We start from the raw sequence: 19398 nt of genomic DNA, 5'->3' as shown, positions 1-19398 counted from the left end.
ACTCAATGCACAGTCTGGTGACACTGATTACATTTTTTTTGCAGCCCAAATGTACTGGTACCAATGCAGTTTGTCAACCAACCTGTTCTCTTGCCTCCTCAGCTTAATGTGTGAAAAACGAATCTTCGAGACAGTAAACCTCTCCAATCATCCATTCCTGGTCAACCTATTTGCCTGTTTTCAAACTCCCGAGCATGTGTGCTTTGTGATGGAGTATACGGCTGGCGGTGATCTAATGATGCACATTCATGCTGATGTCTTCTCTGAACCTAGAGCTGTGTGAGTATTGGTAGTTTTCAAACATTGGTCATCGGTCTGGCACCGATTTATGACTGCTGTTTCAAGTGGTATTAATTCTCAAATTTTAGTTTAGCTTGGGCTGATTTGGTTATTTTTAAAATCAACAATAAATGCAATTCATTTCTATGAAAAAGTGGCATAACCATTTTCTTTCAATTTTAGAGAGAGGAAGGTCCAAAGGGATCTCCTATTAAATGTCTTCAGAATTCTGAGTGGCTTTATACAACAGGAGATGATAGATTGCAAACTGCTGGAAATGGAGACGGAAGCAAACCTAGTGATAAATCCAGACGGTCATTGGCTTTCTGCTTTAATAAGTATAGGGCTGAGGTCAAAGAGAAGGGACTAATTTGTTACTGTCATCTAGAACAATTTTCTGCTCTTTGATTCCAATGGATATGATTGCAATAAGGAGAGCTAAAAAGCTGAGAATCCAGATGTAAACACGAGGAAATCTGCAGATGCTGGAAATTCAAACAACACACACAAAATGCTGGTAGAACACAGCAGGCCAGGCAGCATCTATAAGGAGAAGCACTGTCGATGTTTCGGACCGAGACCCTTCGTCCTGACCTTCATCTTGGCCGAAAACGTCCTTATAGATGCTGCTTGGCCTGCTGTGTTCTACCAGCATTTTGTGAATCCAGATGTATGCTGGTTTATATACAATATAAAAGTGTACAATGGTCTAATAGTTGTGACAACCCACAACTTGCTTTGCTTTACAAATGAAATACTTCTCCATGTGTTTTTATTTAGGAAGGAATAATTGTCTGCTAGGGCTTGGGATGGTCAAAAATATTTAAAAGAAAGTTGCAAAAGTTTTGACAAAGTTGAGGTTCTGTTTTAGAGAAAATAGTTTAATTATTGTAATACTTGGAGAGTATAATTTATGTGAAATTCCATTAAAGTGTTGCATAAAAATTGAATAAGAAAGTTCAAAGAAAGACTCTGGGGTAAATTGGATGAGTGGCCACCCTGAAGATGGACGAAGATGACACAGTTTCAGTTGTGAATTAAGTTTGGATAAAGGATGTTTCATAAACTGGCATGTGGTTTTGTTCTCCCACTGTGTCTATCATTCAGGTGTTCATGATGAAAACTGGAATATGTAGGCTGCTGATTTAGAATTTTAAACAGTGAAAACTAGTAAATTTGTTGTGTAGAGGGAATTTGACCTTCTAAGATTTAAGAAACCCTGGCAAAGTGTGCGGATATTTGCTGGGACCAGACCTGCAGTATTGTCTGGCTGAGAAAGGAAAAGCCTGTCTTGGCAATAGTGCAGCTTAGATTCAGAAAACCTTTTGGTGAATGGAAGATAATTTCTGTCTGGAGAGACTCAGTAGAACAAGCTGATGCTGAAAGCACAAGATAAGTTCCAACTAAGTATTGCCCAGTTCTGGTCACACTCTAGGATAGATGTGAAGCTGTAGGAGATTCACTAGAATGGTTGCTGAGATGAGGAAGTTTTGGACATGGAGTTAGATTGGAGAAGCTGAGGTTGATATATTTGAAGCAACAGAAGATTTTATGACGGTTATGGTTAGTGTGATGATATTACAGCGTGGGGTGTCAGAGCTTGGAGTTCAATCCTGATGTTTTCTGTAAGGAGTTTGTACGTCCTCCCTGTGGAATGTGTGGATTTTCCCCTGGCAGCTCCAGTTTCCTCTCATTGTCCAAAGATGTACCGGTTGGTAGTTTAGTTGGTCATTGTAAATTGTCCCATAGTTAGGTTAGGGTTAAATGGGGGGCTGTTGGGATATCACGACTTGAAGAGCCAGAGAGGCTTTCTACACTTGTTATCTCTAAATAAAATAAATGTGCTTAGGTAGGGTATGCATGGAGAAGGTATTCCCATTGGTGGACTTCCAAGCACCAAGGGCACAGATCTAAAGTCATGAGCAACAAGAGAATATGACAAGGACTTTTACATAGTGGGTATGTGTACTGGAAGTCAGTTCTGGTAAGGGTGTTGGAAATTAGTCGGTTGGTACCTGGAGAGTAAATAAAATACAGGGCTCAAAGAGAGGTGACTGCAAACAGGACAACCAGATTGTGGTGCAAGACTGATATCAACTCACTGGGTCCAATGTTTTCCTGCACCGTAATGATCCCATGGTTCCATAATAAATAGAGCTATTGTATAGAGGGGCATTAACAGGGAGAAAACACATAGCCTTTGGCCCATAGAGTGGGTGTTGGTTTAAGATCAGAGGTGGGAGATTTAAAAGGGACATCATTGGCAGCTTCATGCAAAGGGCAGTGTGTATTTTGAATGAGCTGCCAGAAACAGTAGTTGAAGTGGGCACACTAGCAACATTTAAAAGCCATCTAGGTAAGTATATTGATAAGAGACGTAGAGGGCAATGGATCAAATGTGGGCAGATGGGATATAGTTGCTCAGTAACATATTGAGCATAGATGAATGGGGCCAAGGAGCCTGTTACCACACCTGATGACTCAGTGACACTCCCCATGGCCTAAGGTGAAAATCCTGCTGGACATGCAACCTAATGAGTGCAGTGATGCTCTCCTTAATGAATATTATAATGTTCATGCTCTTTTGCTTCTTCCCCTCTGATGGCTGTGATGCAGGACATGTTTTCTAGGTTAGTTTCTGCAACAGCTCTCTCAACTTGGACACCAATTCTTAAACATTAGCAAGGAATTGGTAATAGTGTTTTTTGGTTGTAAGACCTTTTTAAATGCTGGAATACAGTGTTTACATTGATCTGGACAGTCTACCAGGCTTTACAGTATTCTTAATGTATTATATTATATTGTATAGGCTTAGTCCTGTGACTTGCCAGGATTTTGAAGGACCAGTTTTGCTGTGTATCTAGAATTATGTCCAGGTCAGGGATAGTTTGTACCTAAAGGGGAAAGGTGCCTTATCCTGTTAAGCTTACCCTTACAGGTACTGTCGATCAGTTCTGGTACCTTTATTGTGGATCTTGTATATTCTTCAGTCTCTCTGTCATTGTACGGAACTGTAAGAACACTTCACCAAATTAAAATTAACACAATGCTGGAAACCTGAAATGAGATAGAATTCTGGAAACCTCTGCTAATCAGGAAAGGAAACACTTAACATTTAAAATCCAAGACTCTTGAGGGTTGTTATTCCTTGAAGAAATTTGAATTTTACAGAAAATATAAGTCAAAAAGTGGGCATTCCTGGTAAAGAAGCAGTCACAGACCTGGAACGTTAACTCTGGTTCTCTGTCCGCAAATGCTGCCCGAGTGTTTCCAGCATTTTCTGTTTTTATTTTGATATATAAGCAAAAATCACCTGACCGTTTCCATACCAGTGTAGCCTAATTTATCATCTTTACAGTTCCACACTCCTTGACGTGAAACCTGATCGTTTTCTATTTTATTTTTATTGCTGTGTTAATTCACGTGGAGATGCCACACGGGGATTTCCCCACCAAACCTAGCACTGAGAAAAGTTAGGAATATTTGAATGGTGTTAGGGAAAATGTAGTACAAGACAGTGCAAGACCTGCAAAGATAATACTGAACTGAGAGGTTTTATCAGCAGCAGAAAGGTTGGGGTTCCTTTCTGCTTTGTATGAAATTTCTCCCCTTACGCAGCCTGATCTGTATGCAGATTGAGAACTTCAATCTTTTCAATGTACAGTGGAGATTGGTTAGAGCCATGCTTTATAGTGAAGAGTGCAGGGAGCAGTATGTCCCCTCACTTTGTTTGATAATGGAATGTGTCCCCAATTAAAGCTAATATGCAAATGACTGTTTTCTTCTTTTTCTGCAGGTTTTACTCGGCTTGTGTTGTTCTCGGGTTGCAGTTTCTTCACGACAACATGATTGTGTACAGGTTAGATGGTTTTCGTGCTCCGGCTCGCAAACAAGTTTGATGCTCAGTTTAATCCTTGGACGTTGCTAGATTTTAGAGATATTTGCTTCCAATTTTAGGCTTGCTTGCAAACTGAAAACGGGGATAAGAATGCCAGTAATTGCATGGATAAAAAGTTGACCAGGAGATATAAAGCAAAGTTAGAGTAAATAACTTCCTTTTGTACTGGAGGTAGAGTTCCACAAGAATTGCTGATATTTTTTATGTGTATTAAGTGCATTTGAGGCTACGGGACAGCTTCAGAATTACAAATAACACAGAACCAAGCTGTCAAATCTTGATAGATTTCAAGAGGAAATGGACAAATGGTGGAATGGGCACTGCAGTATCTCAAATTCAGATTAAAACATGGAAGCTCAAGGTACCAATCTCTGCATTAGTACCACAACCACTCATAAATTCATATGGAGTTAAACGGAATTGAATGGGAAGAGTTTCAGACCACCTGTACTGGACAAAGCTATTGGGTTGGACTGTCCCTAAATCATCTGAGAACCAGAATAGGCTTGACAGCACATAAACATGCCCTCTGGCTCTCCACACCTAATAGCCCATCTACACCAACCCCATTTAACAGTGTCTGGTCCATAATGCCTTGGCCATTCATGTTTAAATCTTTTCAAATTTGTGAGTCTCTGCCTCCAGTGAGCTGCTTCAGACTCCAACCACTCTTTGTAATTTTGAAGCTATCTCTTGTTGCCCCAAGTCCAGCAAATACACTTCAAAATTCACATAATCGCTTTGGGCCTCTGAAATCCCTATCCTAAATCTTCTCCCATTCAGTTTAGATGCCTCTACTAATGACAAAAAGTTTCTTATATATATCATCTATGGCCCTCAATTTTGTAGACCTCTATTCAGTCACCATAAGCTCCCTTCACTCCTCAGAAAACAAACTCTGATACTGCACTCCAGTGCAATCATGTCCTTCCTATAATCATCTTAGCAGAAAAATACAAAACAGTCTAGTAATGTTTTAAATGCATAATTATGGCTTAACCAATAAAACATGGGAAGAGCATAGGAAGAGGCCCTTGGGCCCATTATGTCTCTGCTGACTAATGCCAATCCAAACTACTCCCATCATTTTGCACATGGATGATAATCCTCCTTTCCCTGCTTATTAATATCTGTCTAAACGTCTCAAACATTGCAACTGTATCTACCTCCATTACTTACCCTGCTAACATATTCCAGGTACCTACCACTCTCCGTTTAAAAAGCTGCCTTGTAAATTTTCATTAAACTTTTCTTTTCCAACCTTAAAGCTATGCTGTCTGAAATTTGACATTTTCATCCTCGTATCTATCCTATTTATGGCCCTCATAATTTTATATACTTCAGTCAGGTTGCCCCTCAGCCTCTAAAGATCCAAGTTTGTCTAACATCGTCTTAGGTTTTTATCAAATTGTATCATAACCTCCCTGTGCCCAAGCTGTTGAAGGCAGAATCCTAGGTGTCTTTTTCACCACCACCTTAACCAGCCATACTGCCACCTTCAAGGACCTTTGGGCCTCTATACCAAGATCCATTTGATCCTTAATACTCACAAGCGTTTGTTATATACGTCCAATCCAAATGCATTATTTGTTATCTTCACCACGTTGTTAGTCCTCTACTTAATACCTATCTCCTTTAAATTCTATCTGCCATTGCTCTGATCATCTAGCCTATGACTGTACTCCTAATCTTCAACACCATTGATTTTTATGATTTACTCAAGTTTTAGTAAATTGAATGAAAAAGCTGTAGATGGGATTTAAACAAAACAATTGTGAAGTGAAAGGGGATGGGAATGATTCAGTTCTGTGGTATGTCATAGAATTAGAGCGATATAATGAAGTGATATTGTAGGAAGTAGTTAATGTGCATCAAAGTTTTATTGAAGAAATAATGTTAAATAATTAAAATTAAAGGCATAATATATCAATGTATGAAGCATCCTAGCGTTTGGTGAACTTATGGTGTAAGTGCAGTTGGATGTGTTTGATCAACTGCTCATTATAATGATGGTTCTGAGGTGAACTGTATTGGCAATTAGATATTCCAGGTGTTCTTACTTAGACAGAATGAGGGTGGTGTTTTAGTGCTGGTAAAAGGGAGGAATGTGGTGCAGCAGAAAAGTATGATCTAGGCCAGTACAACAGCCTAGTAATCCTAATATCATTTCCCAGATCCAGAGGGACGGATAAAGACCACAATCACTACTGTCTGCAGAACTTAGCCTCTCCATGTCGACTCTGAATTACAAGTCTTGGACAGCAAATGACTCTGGAGATAAGAGAAGTTTGCAGTGAAGGAGAAATAGTTGGAAGGTTTAATATTTTTAATGAGGTAGATCGAAAGGTCTAAAATAGACACACAGCAGGTCAGGCAGTGCCTGTGGAGAGAGAATCTGAAATAATACTTCAGGTTGATTACCTTCCTTTGGAAAGACATTGACTGCAAGAGTCAGCATGAAGCAATGTTTACAAGGAAGGAAACAGAGCTAAGTGCCAACAGCTGCTTCTGTTAATAGTTCCATTTTACAGCCTCTTGTTTATTTTTTTCCCCATTGGTAAAGTTAAATAGACATTGGAGGGAGTATAGTTCAGTTGGGTTGAAGGGTGTTTCCAGTTCTGTGACTGTCAAGCCCTGTCTGTGTTCCAGAACTGCATTCAGTTCTGTTTCCTTTGAATATATCAGCCATGAAGAGAGACTGGACAGGCCAGCTTTATTTCCCTTAGAACCAAAAACTGGAGTCTTCAATTTAATTAAAGTCGATTGCAGAGGTGTACATGGTGAATTTTGTAAGAAAGGTTGAAAATTAGATTGAGGGATTTCAAGAGTTGATAGACCATATCAGTAACTTTGTCAGCAACTGTGCATTACTTTGAAAACTTAACAAAAACATGTGCTATACCGTAATCCATCCACAGTCAACAAAAGGATATTATATCATTAAGGATTTATAATTTTGACAAGAAAGCTTAAGCCAAAGTAAAGTCGATGACCAGAATGGTCTAATTCTAGTTCTTTGTTTTATGGTCTTAATAGGAAGAATTTTAGGAAAAAGCAATGGATATCCACAAAACTGATGAAGAGAAAACTGACAAGTCCAGTTGAGTTTATAGTTGTGTATGCATGTAGAGTGAGGTCCAGGTACAATAGATACAGATTCAGTTTTTATTGTCATTTAAAAACCACAAATGCAATGCAGTTAAAAAATGAGACAACGTTCCTCCAGAATGATATCAACAAAGCACATGACAAAATAGACTACACCAGAAAATCCACATAACGTTTGGCAATCCCCAATCCAGAGTCCGGAGAGGTTGCTGTGTATTAATATCGCGCTACCATCTAAGCTCGTTCCCCGGAAAGGAGCTCCAAAACCACCAGACAAAACAAGACCTAAAACTAAAGCTACAAGACCTGCACAAAACCATATAGTTACAACAGTGCAAACAATACCATAATTTGATTTAAAAAAAACAGACCATGGGCACAGTAAAAATAGTCCAAAGATGTTAAAAGACTATAAGTTCGAAAGAAACCACCACACAGCTTCCACAAGTCCTCAGGGTCCCAATAGACTGGTCATCTCATGCCAGTGGCAGAAGGGAATACCCCTGCTATGGACTTCCATGGCGCCGCCCGACTCAGCCTCGCAGACGCAGCACACAATGAAAGCTCCGTCAAACCGAGCCTTGCAGACACAGCACACACTGAAGCGACCTGACTGCAGCGGATTCCGAATCCATCGAACCTCTGAGCCTCCGGCACAGCTTCTCCGAGCACCATCCTCTGCCGAGCGTATTAAGACACCCCCGCCAATGGCCACCGGCAACGTGACCCCGAGGACTGGGGGCTTGTTCTTCTCAGCAGAGACCCGGACCTCACAGCAGCAGCAGCAATGAAGAGGGCCTTCCTGGAGATTTCCAGATGTTCCTCCGTGCTCCCTTGTCCGTTTTTCATTAGATTATGATTGCGCACGGCACCCCTGCTTAACAATAACATATCAGCTCCGGAGTGGCCGCTGCAAGCTGTGTCATGCTGCCATCTTGAAGACTTATCCTTATATGAAAATACAGGCAATAAACAGAATATAAACTGTAATAAATTGTACAGACAGTGCTCCACAGTGGGGGGATAGACTACACAAATTACCAAGAGATGTAAAAAAAAGTTTGTTACATAACTACAAGTGTGGGGGGGAAAGGTGAAGAACAAAAATAAATTTTGGTTCCTTGGTGAGAAAAACCTGAGAGATGTGAATTGGTAACAACATCTGAGGCTTTAAGCAGTTATAAGCCTTCATTGTGAGCTGAGATATCATGGTGGATTCTTGATCTAGAGAAGTGAGTTTGAATTTCAAGAATCTAGCTTTGAGTAACTTTAACACTTGTAGAATTCTAAATTTCTTTTTCACAATGTCATTAGTGGTAATCACAAAGCTACTACATTGTTGGGAACACGAGGTTCTGCAAATACTGGAAGCCTTGAGCAAAACACATAAAATACTGGCTAGCATGTCAGACAACTGTAGAGGGGAATAAGCAGTTGACGTTTTTGGTCAAGCACCTTCATTAGGAATGGAAAAGAAGGGGGTAGAAACCAGAATTAGAAGCCAATACTGGATCTCCTATTAGGGAATGAGACAGGGCAGATGACATAAGTGTGTGTAGGGGAACACTTTGGATCTTGTGACCATAATTCCATTGGTTTCAAGGTAGTTGTGGAAAAGGACAGATCTGGTCCCTGGGTTGAGATTCTAAATCAGAGAAAGGCCAGTTCTGATGGCATCAGAAGGGATCTGGCACGTGTGGATTTGGATAGGATGTTTTCTAGCAAAGGTGTGCTTGGTTAGTGTTATGCCTTCAAGGGTGAAGAATACAGAATTTATGTTCCTGTCAGAATAAAAGGCAAGGATAAAAGGTCTAGGGAACCTTGGTATTTGAGAGATCTTGAGGTCCTGATTAGGAATTTGAAGAAGGTACATAGCAGTTATAGACAGCAAGGAAGATCTGAGGTACTTGAGTATAGGAAATGCAAGGGAATACGTACGAGAGAAATCAGGAGGGCTAAAGGAAGGCATGAGGTTGCTCTAGGTGAAAGAAAATCCCAAAGGCTTGTACATGTATATTCAGAGCAAAAAGATAGCAAGGGACAACATTGTTCCTCTTGAAGACTGCGCTGAAAGTGATGGAGGAGATCTTAAATGGATTTTTTTGCACCTGAATTTACTCAGGAGATGGACACGGTCTTTTGAAATGAGGCAAAACAGCAGTGAGGTCATGAAGCTTGTATGGTTTAAAGAGGAGGTGTTTGCTGACTTGAGATAAATTAGGGTGGATCAATACCCAGGGCCTGAGGAGGTGTTTCCTTACAACTTGTGGGAGGCTAGTGCAAAAATTGGGATTTAGAAGAGGTATATAACATGTCCTTAGCTAGGGGTGAGGTGCCAGAGGATCAGAAGATAGCTAATGTTGTTCCATTGTTTATAAGGATGCTTGGATATAATCAGTGTGATGTGACTTGATTATCATCTTCCCCAGCAACCCCCACACCACCCTTTCCTGTCTCCTATGGTCCACTCTCCTCTCCACCCCTTCATCTTTCCCATCCCCCTGGCTTCACCTATCACTTTTACAGGTATCCTCCCCCACCTTTTTATTCTGGCATTTCCCCCTTCCTTTCAAGCTTTGGAGAAGGGTCTCTGCCCAAAACATCAACTGTTTATTAATTTCCATAGATGCTGCCTGACCCACTGAGTTCCATTAACACTTCACGTGTGTTGCTTTGAATAGATTAGAACTTTATTCCTTGGAGTATAGCAGAAAAAGGAGAGATCTGATAAAGGTATATAAAATTATGAGGGGTATAGATAGGGTACCTGAAAGCAGGCTTTTTCCACTGAGGGCTGGAGTGACTAAAACTAAGTGATAGGCTAGGGGTGAAGTGTGAAGAGTTTAAAGGAAATCTGAGGGGGAACTTCAGAGGGCATTGAGAATGTGCCAGCGGAATTGGTGAATGCAGATTTGATTTCAACATTTCAGAATCAGTTTTAATACCAGTGCCATGTAATTTGTTGTTTTGCAATACATAATAAAATACATAATTTAAAAATAATAAAGTACAATACAATACATAATAAAAAACCCATAAATTACAATAAGAAGTTTATTTAAAATGTTTAAATTAAGTAGTGCAAAAAAAAAGGGGAAAAAAAGTACAGGTGGTGTCCATGGGTTCATTGTCCACTCAGAAATCTGATGGCAGAGGGGAAGATGCTGTTCCTAAAACATGGAGTGTGTGTCTTTAGGCTCCTGTACCCATTCGCTGATGGTAGCAATTTGAAGACATGGCCTGGTTGATAGAGATCTTTAATGATGGATACCCACCTTTTTTGAGGCATTGCCTTTTGAAGATGTCCTCGATGGTAGGGAGGCTAGTGCCTATGAACAAATTGGCTAAGTTTGTAACTTTCTGCTGCTTATGAGAAGTTTGGGTAAGTGCAAGGATGGGAAGGATTTGGAGGGGTCTGGTCCATGTGCAGAATGATGGGACTAGACAGAATAATCATTTGGCATGGATTAGATGGGCTGAAGGGTTTGTTTATGTGCTGTAGTACTCTGGCTCCAAGAAGGAGGGAGGATGGTAAGGAGTGCAAGCTAGCAGATGATAGACCATTTGAGGAGGTGGGTAGGGAGATGGGATGAAGTAAGAAACTGGAATATCATTTAGTGGAAGAGGTAAAGGGCTGAAAAAGGAGGAAATTAATAGGAGAGAACAATGGGCCATGGAAAAGAGGAGGGGAACCAGAGGAAGGAAATGGGAAGGTAAGGCAAAGCTGACTGATGTCCTCCAGGAAGAGAAATCTGCCCTGCATACCAGCTCTGGGCACAATGTGACTTGAGAGCCACTATTAGAGAGTTTGGATGAATTGGATGTCCTCATTGAGACACAAGTATTTCTGTAAGAGGCTGACAGACTCTCTGTTGTGATGGAAAATAACTGGTTCTTTGAGTCTCAACAGTAGAGGCCTGGACACACACAGTTTTAATAATAAGGAATTTATTTACAAGGGGTAGTCGGGTCAACACAAGCGACTACAATATTCTAACAAAAGAACGCTTAGGGTTAACACGTGTGGGGAAGGTCGGGTTGGCTGTACAATACACAGAAAGCGGTGTGGGGACAGGGTACAGTTACACATACAAAGAACAAGGGAAAAGCACTACGACAGCTATCCCCCTTGACCTTGGATAGCTGCGGCTCCCTTACCAGGACAAACAATAAACCTTCCCAAACATAAATCAATGCACTTAGCTTCAATGAGGTGGTCTGTAAGAGAGAGCAAGCCGGGCACATGTCTCACCTTTTATAGCACGAGGCTGGGTGAGATAATCTAATTAAGGTGACCAATAATTTAGGTGTGCATTGATTAGTTGGGAGGGACCAAATGTTGATTGGTGTGTGGTATGTCCTCCGACCAGCCAGGTGGCAGTACGTCTGTCACGTGGCTGGTATCTCTGGATACACCCTCCAGCTGGAAAACCCAACACTGAGGACAAAAGCTGACCATCTAAATCAGAGGAAAGATTGCCTTACTCTGGGGATATTTAAATGTATAGGCTTTGCCTATTGTATTTTTAATAATGATAATTATTCCATTATGTTTTACTTAATAGATTATTTTCAAATTACAGTGTTTGTATTTCCATTTGACAGAAGTAATGTGTTTGTTGTTTCTGCAGAGATTTGAAGCTGGACAATTTGCTTCTGGATACACAGGGCTATGTGAAAATTGCTGACTTTGGACTCTGCAAGGAAGGTTGGTGTCACTTCTGTTAATGCAGTGTGACCTCTCTCTTCGGACCTAGTTCTGTCCTGTCTGCCAGTCCTTGCCAGAATTAATCCTTTATTTAGACTTGGATAACCACAGGTATTCTCTCAAGGATCTTTTCTCCTGTTGGATAAGTATCAAATTATTATTTGGAAGGATACTTTCTGAGCATTAAAGCCTTCCTATCTTGTGCACACCAGACCCTGGAATAATCAGTTTTAGTCACCGCCTTGTACCCGGAGCATTAAAGATTCTTGGAATAAAATGTTTTCTCACCTTTGTTGTTTGGTCTAAAATATGAAACTGGAACTACAACAAATTATTCTTTTTAAGAGACAGCATCAGTTGGGTTTCATTGTTATGAATTGGGTCAATACAGTTATATCCTTTAATATGGGTGTTATGTGCAGAGCTGTAATTCTGACTTTCGTCAGTGCAATTCCTTTATTGAGCCCTGAGTAATTGTCAGATCCAGTCAGTCTGCCTCTGAGGACTGTTGCTTATCTTTATCCCAACTAAGTGAATGCACTTCTTTATACTTTATACTTCTGCCCCCATGAACTCAGTTGAAGTCCCTGCTAAACATGCAGTCTTATTACTGCAGAGATGGTCTCCTTAATGAGTATTCCAATGCCCCATCTCTCATATTTCCTCCCCTGTTATTTCTGGAGATGTGGGTATGTATACTAGGCACTTCCTTGGTTAGTCTGTGGGATAGCTCTCTCAACTAAGACACTGATTCTTACACATTTTAAGGAGACGTTATCCAGGCTTATTTGGTTATGTGAGCTTTTGTAGCATTGGGATCCAGTTTTCAAGATGATCTGGTAGGTCAATAAAGCTGTATTATCAGTCCTACTGAATGGCTTGCCAGGGCTTTCAGGGGTCATTCAAAGGTTATCAGCTTTTTTGTGTGTCTGGAATAATATCTTGGCTGGGGAAAGGAAAGGAAGGAGAGACAGAGGGAATGTTTGTGTGTCTGGAGTCATATCCTGGCTGGGGGAAGGGAAGGGGAGGAGAGAGGATATAGTGGCGACACAAGCAGATAAGGTGGTAAAGAAGATGTACAGCAAAGTTCAAAGTAAATTTATTATCTAAGTACATATCCATCACCATATACAGCTCTGAGATTCATTTTTTGCAGACATTCACAGTAAATGCAAGGAACGCAATAGACTCAGTGAAAGACCACACCCAACAGGACAGACAAATATCCAATGTGCAAAAGGCAACAAACTCGGTGTTTTTGATGACATGCTAAATCTTCACAATGTTCAGAGGTGCAGCTGTGCTTTCTTCGTAATGACATTTGCATGCTGGTCCCAGGACAGATTGATGAACTCCGCACAGGTACAGGAAGCGGCACCAATGTATTTGTAGTGTTGTGGAGAGAGGTGGAGAGCAGTGCCAGGGTAGATTTCATTCAAAGATCTCTATGTAGCCAACAAAAATGCCGTATTCATGTTATACCTCTCTTTAGAAAGACAGACATAACTGAGACCCGTGCAAATGTCCATGACTCCATCTTTGACTGGTAGGAAGCAGGAGGACTCAAAGTAGAAGTTGTTCAGGGTAAGAAAAAGTTCTGCGGGGTGAAGGGGGGCGTTTCTAGAGGGGAACTGGTTGGATCGGTGTTGTAGAAAGAAATGGAGAGACCCAAGGCCTTCCTGATAGGGTATGGAAGTGCACAAGGGCCAGATGTCCATGGTAAAGATGTGATGGTGGATGCAGGAATTGGAAGTTGTTAAAACTGGAGAGTATGTAAAGTGTCTCAGATGTCCTACCATCTGCCCCCACCTCTTTACTGTGGCTATCTTCCCTCTTGAGTTTCAGCAGTCTTTTCCTTTACCTTCCCAGATCAGCCTTTCAGATTTATCCACTGTCAAGACCGGTGAGACATCTCCTTTCTCCAGCTTTTTATTGACACACCTTTTCTTGCTCCCATAGCTGGCTAATGATATTTGGTATATTTCTGTTGCTTATTGTGAATCCTTCATTAAGTTCAGCTTAAACTGTGCAACACCATAGGCTCATAGCACCTATTTGTTTTATCACTGTAGGTATGGGCTATGGAGAACGGACAAGCACTTTCTGTGGTACTCCTGAGTTCCTTGCTCCTGAGGTTCTGACAGACACATCCTACACACGGGCCGTGGATTGGTGGGGACTTGGCGTTCTTATCTATGAGATGTTGGTAGGAGAGGTGAGTGTTCAAAGGTTATTATTACATGGAATAAATTTAAAAACCTTTACATTTATGAGGGGAACAAGGAAATTATTACTGAGCTTCTTCCTGGCCAAAGAGTCTATTACAAATACTTGTTCATTACACCATGAGCAAAGACGTCAACTGAACATAATCACAGGTGTTCCACTATCCCAATGCTGAGTGGGGACGAGGCAAGGATAGATCGAGAGTGATACAGAACTGTGGACCTCAACCCTCCATACCCGTGGCACAATATCTTCTGCCACTGAGAACACACAGGACTGATCCAGGTCTCCTGTGGAGTGGAAGCAGTTGGCTCTGTCAACTATTAGCCATTTCTCAGTGTGGGGTTTTCTAGGTAACTTTACAGCTTTGATTAAAATGTTCTGGATGCCGTTGAAAAGGTTGGAGAATAATTCCAGAGGAACATTGCTTGGTGGGGCAGTGAGCCTAGTGAATTGTGGTCTGGCGGCTGGAGCCAGAAATAGGTCAAAGTCGTAGTTCATGATGTAGTTGCTTGAATTCACTAACAGAGCCTCCTTAGCTTAGCCACCTTCATTTCCTTCAACAGTCTCCTTAAGTAAAGGTAAAAGTGGCCTAGAACCATAGAACATTACAGCTCAGAAACAGGCCTTTTGGCCCTTCTTGGCCGAACCATTTTTCTGCCTAGTCCCACTGACCTGCACCTGGATAATATCCCTCCATACACCTCTCATCCATGTACCTGTCCCAAGTTTTTCTTAAATGTTAAAAGTGAGCCTGCATTTACCACTTCATCTTGCAGCTCATTCCAAACTCCCACCACTCTATGTGTGAAGAAGCCCCCCCCCCCCCCGATGTTCCTAGTGAGAATTCTGGAGTTCTGCCTTGCCCAGTAACATATCACCTATCACATATCACATATTTGGGTTTGGATTAACTGACACTTCTAAATATCAACAAATTATTGAACAATAATTCTCTAACTCAATTATTTGGCAACATTGTATGATTACATACCATTGACATCTGTGTGTGTGTGTAGGCCTCTGTTAGTCTCGATAGACCGTGGATTTGCACCTTGGAAAGTTTCCAAGACGCAAGCCTGGGCAAGGTTTTATTTATGGAAGACCGGCTGTTGCCCAAGCTGAAAGTCTCCCCTCTCCACGCCACCAATGTTGTCCAAGGGAGGGGCATTAGGACCCACATAGCTTGGCTGGTGTCGTCACAGAGCAATGTGTGGTTAAGTGCCTTGCTCAAGGACACATACGCAGTCTCAGTCAAGGCTCGAACTAGCAACCTTCAGATCACTAGACAAACGCCTTAACCACTTGGCCACACGTCAACACTGACATCCGTAACAATGTTAAAGTATAGTCACTGAGCAACACAGCACAGATACAAGCCCTTTGGCCGAACAAGTGCATGCTGACAATGGTGCCCACTCAGCTTGCCCCACTTTCCACTGTTTGGCCCATATCCCTTGAGGTCCCTTTCCTCCATGTATCTATTTAAGTGTTTACTATTGCACCTACCTCACCCACTTCGTCTGGGACCTCATTCTATATACTCACCTCCCTCTGCTTGAAAAAGTTGCCCTTTAGGCCCTTTTTAAATCTTTCCTATCTCAACCTAAAACTGTACCCCCTAGTTTTGGACTCCCCTACTTCGGGGAAGAGACCATTATCATCCACTTTGTCTATTTTAAACAGTTTGATAAAGTCGTCCGTTATTCTCCTAGGTTCAAAGAAATAAATATCTAGCCTGGCCATAAATTAGGCTGTCCAGTCCTGGCAAATCTTTTCTGTACTCTTTGCAACCACGTCTTTACTATAATAGGGTGATCAAAACTGAACACCTTGCTTGCAAGTGTAGTCTCACCAGTGACTTGCAGTGTATCATCCCAACTCCTGTACTTAGTGAAGGCCAGCTTGTTAAATGCCTTTTTCTTCAGCCTGTCTACCTGTGATGCCGATTTCAATGAACTGTGCACTTGTACTCTTGGGTGTCTCTGTTCTGTTACACTCTCTGGTACCCTACAAAACAAAAGATTACTCATAGTGTCATGGAGAGAGATACACCAGGAAAACAGGCCCCTTCACCCACTGAGTCTGCCCAACCAGCCACCACCCATTCACACTTAGTCTAACTAATCCCATATTCTTCTCACCACATTCCCACCATCTTGCCCCAGATTCCACCTCTCAACCACACAGTGCCATTTCTTCTCCCAAGCTGCAGTTCTTTGGGATGTGGGAGGAAGCCAGAGCCCCTGGAGAAATCCACCAAGTCACAGGGGAAAAACCTGCAAACACCACACAGACAGCACCTGAAAGCAAGATTGAAACTGGGCCTCTGGTACAATAAGACAGTCGTTTGACAACCTGCGCCCTTGTACCACCGATAGGCATCCCTTTCCCAAACATCAAAGACTGCAGACTTCACATCAGATTTTGGATTCTATTCCTGCACTCCTGCACTGTATTTTCTCCCAACCTCTGATCCTCACCTCTCTGATCACTCACCATGTGATTTTTCTCAATCCAATTAACCCAGAATGTGTCAACGTGTTGGGCTTTTCTTCTGCCACTTTTACTACGGTGTTGCCTTTGGTCAGAAGACAGTCCAGAGCAACACCTCATCTGCCACCTGGCCACCTACAGCCTATCGAATTGACTTTGGAATCCTTTATACCTACCGTTCTCTTTCCTTCACTTCATGTACTGTCAGACTTGCTAGGCATGTCTACTTTACCAAAACTGCATCAGTAACAAAATTCCATACCCTACTGTCCAATCCTATCTGCCATGACTTTCTGTGTCAGAGAAATTCCCCCGGCCCATGTTTCACCCTCCCTCACTGTTACTGCTGCCTACTGTAATCAATAATCAATCTTCCGCTCTCTCTCCGTCTCCCTCCCCCCCCCCAGAAGTTTGCATTTTTTAAATATTTCACTTTGCCTTAGTTTTTCTTATTCCACTAGTCCAGCATGCTGGGCAAAGACAAGCCCCACCTCCTTGTCTTTAAAATGACTTTTCGTGCACCAGGACACTTTTCTCCCACAGACACTCCCTTTGTTCCAGATGTCCCTCTCCACCTTCTCTCTTCCCCATGTCTGCTGAAGACCTCAGATCCACAATGCTGGTGGTTCCTCTTGCCATCACTGCCTCCTGAACTCCTGAGTTTTTCCAGCACTTTGTTTTCCTTCCCGTTTTCTGTGTCTTTTAAAGAGACCATCACGTTCTCCATGTTTCTCTGAATCCATCCTAAAGTTTGATTATTCATATCAGTGCTTTTCTTTTTACTTAACCCCGCTATGTGGTTTATAATTGTTGTTTGAACTCTCAATTGCATCTATATGATTTCCTTCCCTCTCTCCTCCACCTTGAGCAGCGATAGGATTCTTCTTGCATCAACTTCCCATCCCACTGTCCTGGGACTGAAGGACCTCCTTCCAACTGAAATAGTTGTGTGTTTCTCATTCTCCCAATTTAATGCTTTGCACTTGATGCTCATAGTGCGATCTCTCTCCATTGGAGAAACCACAAAACAGGTTGGCTGACTGCTTTGAAGCTGTATTGAATACTCATGTGTGACATTGACCTTTCAGCTTTCTGTTACTTTAACTCTCCGTTCCATTTCCACCCTGACCTTTCTCACCTTTGGCCTACCTAAGCTTCAGTACTGATACCAAGATTCTAGATAACAGAATTACCAGCTAATATAGAACGGAACAGTTTCTAACAATATGCTGGAGGAACTCAGCAGGCCAGGCAGCATCAATAGAAAAGAGTAAACAGTTGACATTTTGGGCCGAGACTTTTCATCAGGACTGAGTGAGGGTGGAGGGAGGGGAGGAAGAAGTACAAGGTGGCAGGTGATGGGTGGGAAATTGATAAGTGAAGGAGTCAAAGGGCTAGAGAAGGGGAAGTCTGATTGGAGAAAACAGAAGACAATGGAAGAAAGGGAAGGGGGAGGAGCACCATAGGGAGGTGATAGCCAGGTAATGAGATGAGCCGAGAGGTGGAAGTAAGAATAGGGAATGGTGAAGGAGAGGAGACAGGTGCAATTACTAGAAGTTTAAGAAATTGATGTTCATGCCATCAGGTTGGAGGCTACATAGACGGAATATAAGGTGTTGCTCCTCCAACCTGAGTGTGGCTTCGTTGAGGCAGTAGAGGAGGTCATGGACTGACATGTCAGAATAGGTAGAGGAAGTAGAATTGAAATAGGTGGTCACCAGGAGATCTCACTTTTTGTGACAGATGGAGAGATGATGCTCGACAAAGCGGTCTCCCAATCTACGTCAGGTCTCACTGATGTACAGGAGGCCACACCGGGAGCACCGAATACAGTGGATGACCCCAACAGAGTCGCAGGTGAAGTGTCGCCTCACCTGGAAGGACAGTTTGGGGCCCTGAATGATAGTGAGGGAGGAGGTGTAGGGGCAATTGTGGCACTTGTTCTGCTTGCAAGAATAAGTACCAGGAGGGTACTTATAAGGAGAGACGAGTGGACAAGGAGTTGCATAAGGGATGATCCCTATGGAAAGTGGGGAGGGAAAGATGTGATTGACTGTGGGATCCCAGTGGAGATGGTGGAAGTGGGTCACATGATCAGGTATTGTACACAGGTGAGCTAGTAGCTGTAAAGATGGGTAAATGGATAAGGCCAGATAAGATGAAGTATCCAAGGCTGATAAAGGACAGGCACGGGGCTCTGGTGGAGATTTTTAAATGTTTATTGAGCACAGTTTAAGTGTCAGATGGCAAAGCATTGTAAATGTGGTAACTTTATTTAAGAAGGACAGCAGGGACAAGACGGGGCACTGAGACTAGTGTCAACGCTTGGGGAGAGTCCAGGGTGCTGCCTGGATTAGAGGGCATGTGCTATAAGCAGACATTGGACAAGTTTGGGTGCCTTTCTCTGGAGTGGCGTCGGCTCGGGGAAACGTGCTGCAGATTTTTTTAAGACTGAGAGGCATTAAAGGGTAGACAGCAGGTATCTTTCTCCTGGGGCTGAAATGTCAAATACCGGATGGGATGCAAGTTTGCAATTTGATCAAAAATGTGTGTTTTTAATGGAAGGCAAGGTGATGGTGGGTTGCTTTCCTGATACCATAGGGAACATTGCTGGGGTCCTTGCAGTTTGTTAGAAACATTAATGATGGAGTAGGTGTGACTAGTAACTCTGCAGATCGCACAA

The 19398-nt window shown here is 42.2% G+C and overlaps 1 protein-coding gene across 2 annotated transcripts in view; it reads left to right on the top strand.

The window, feature by feature from the left end:
* The window catches only part of pkn1a (protein kinase N1a), a 155700-nt gene that overhangs the window by 122535 nt on the left and 13767 nt on the right, over window positions 1-19398 (top strand). For both annotated transcript variants that reach the window (XM_073069151.1, XM_073069152.1), the window contains exons 16-19: window positions 103-279; window positions 4076-4138; window positions 11917-11993; window positions 14066-14208. In XM_073069151.1, the coding sequence (XP_072925252.1) occupies window positions 103-279; window positions 4076-4138; window positions 11917-11993; window positions 14066-14208 (460 nt within the window). The remainder of the gene's footprint in view (window positions 1-102; window positions 280-4075; window positions 4139-11916; window positions 11994-14065; window positions 14209-19398) is intronic.

The sequence above is a fragment of the Hemitrygon akajei genome, chromosome 16 (assembly GCF_048418815.1).
Source record: "Hemitrygon akajei chromosome 16, sHemAka1.3, whole genome shotgun sequence".
Classification (NCBI taxonomy): Eukaryota; Metazoa; Chordata; class Chondrichthyes; order Myliobatiformes; family Dasyatidae; genus Hemitrygon; species Hemitrygon akajei.
Note: the sequence above shows the minus strand (reverse complement) of the source record. Positions and strands in the feature narration are given on the sequence as shown.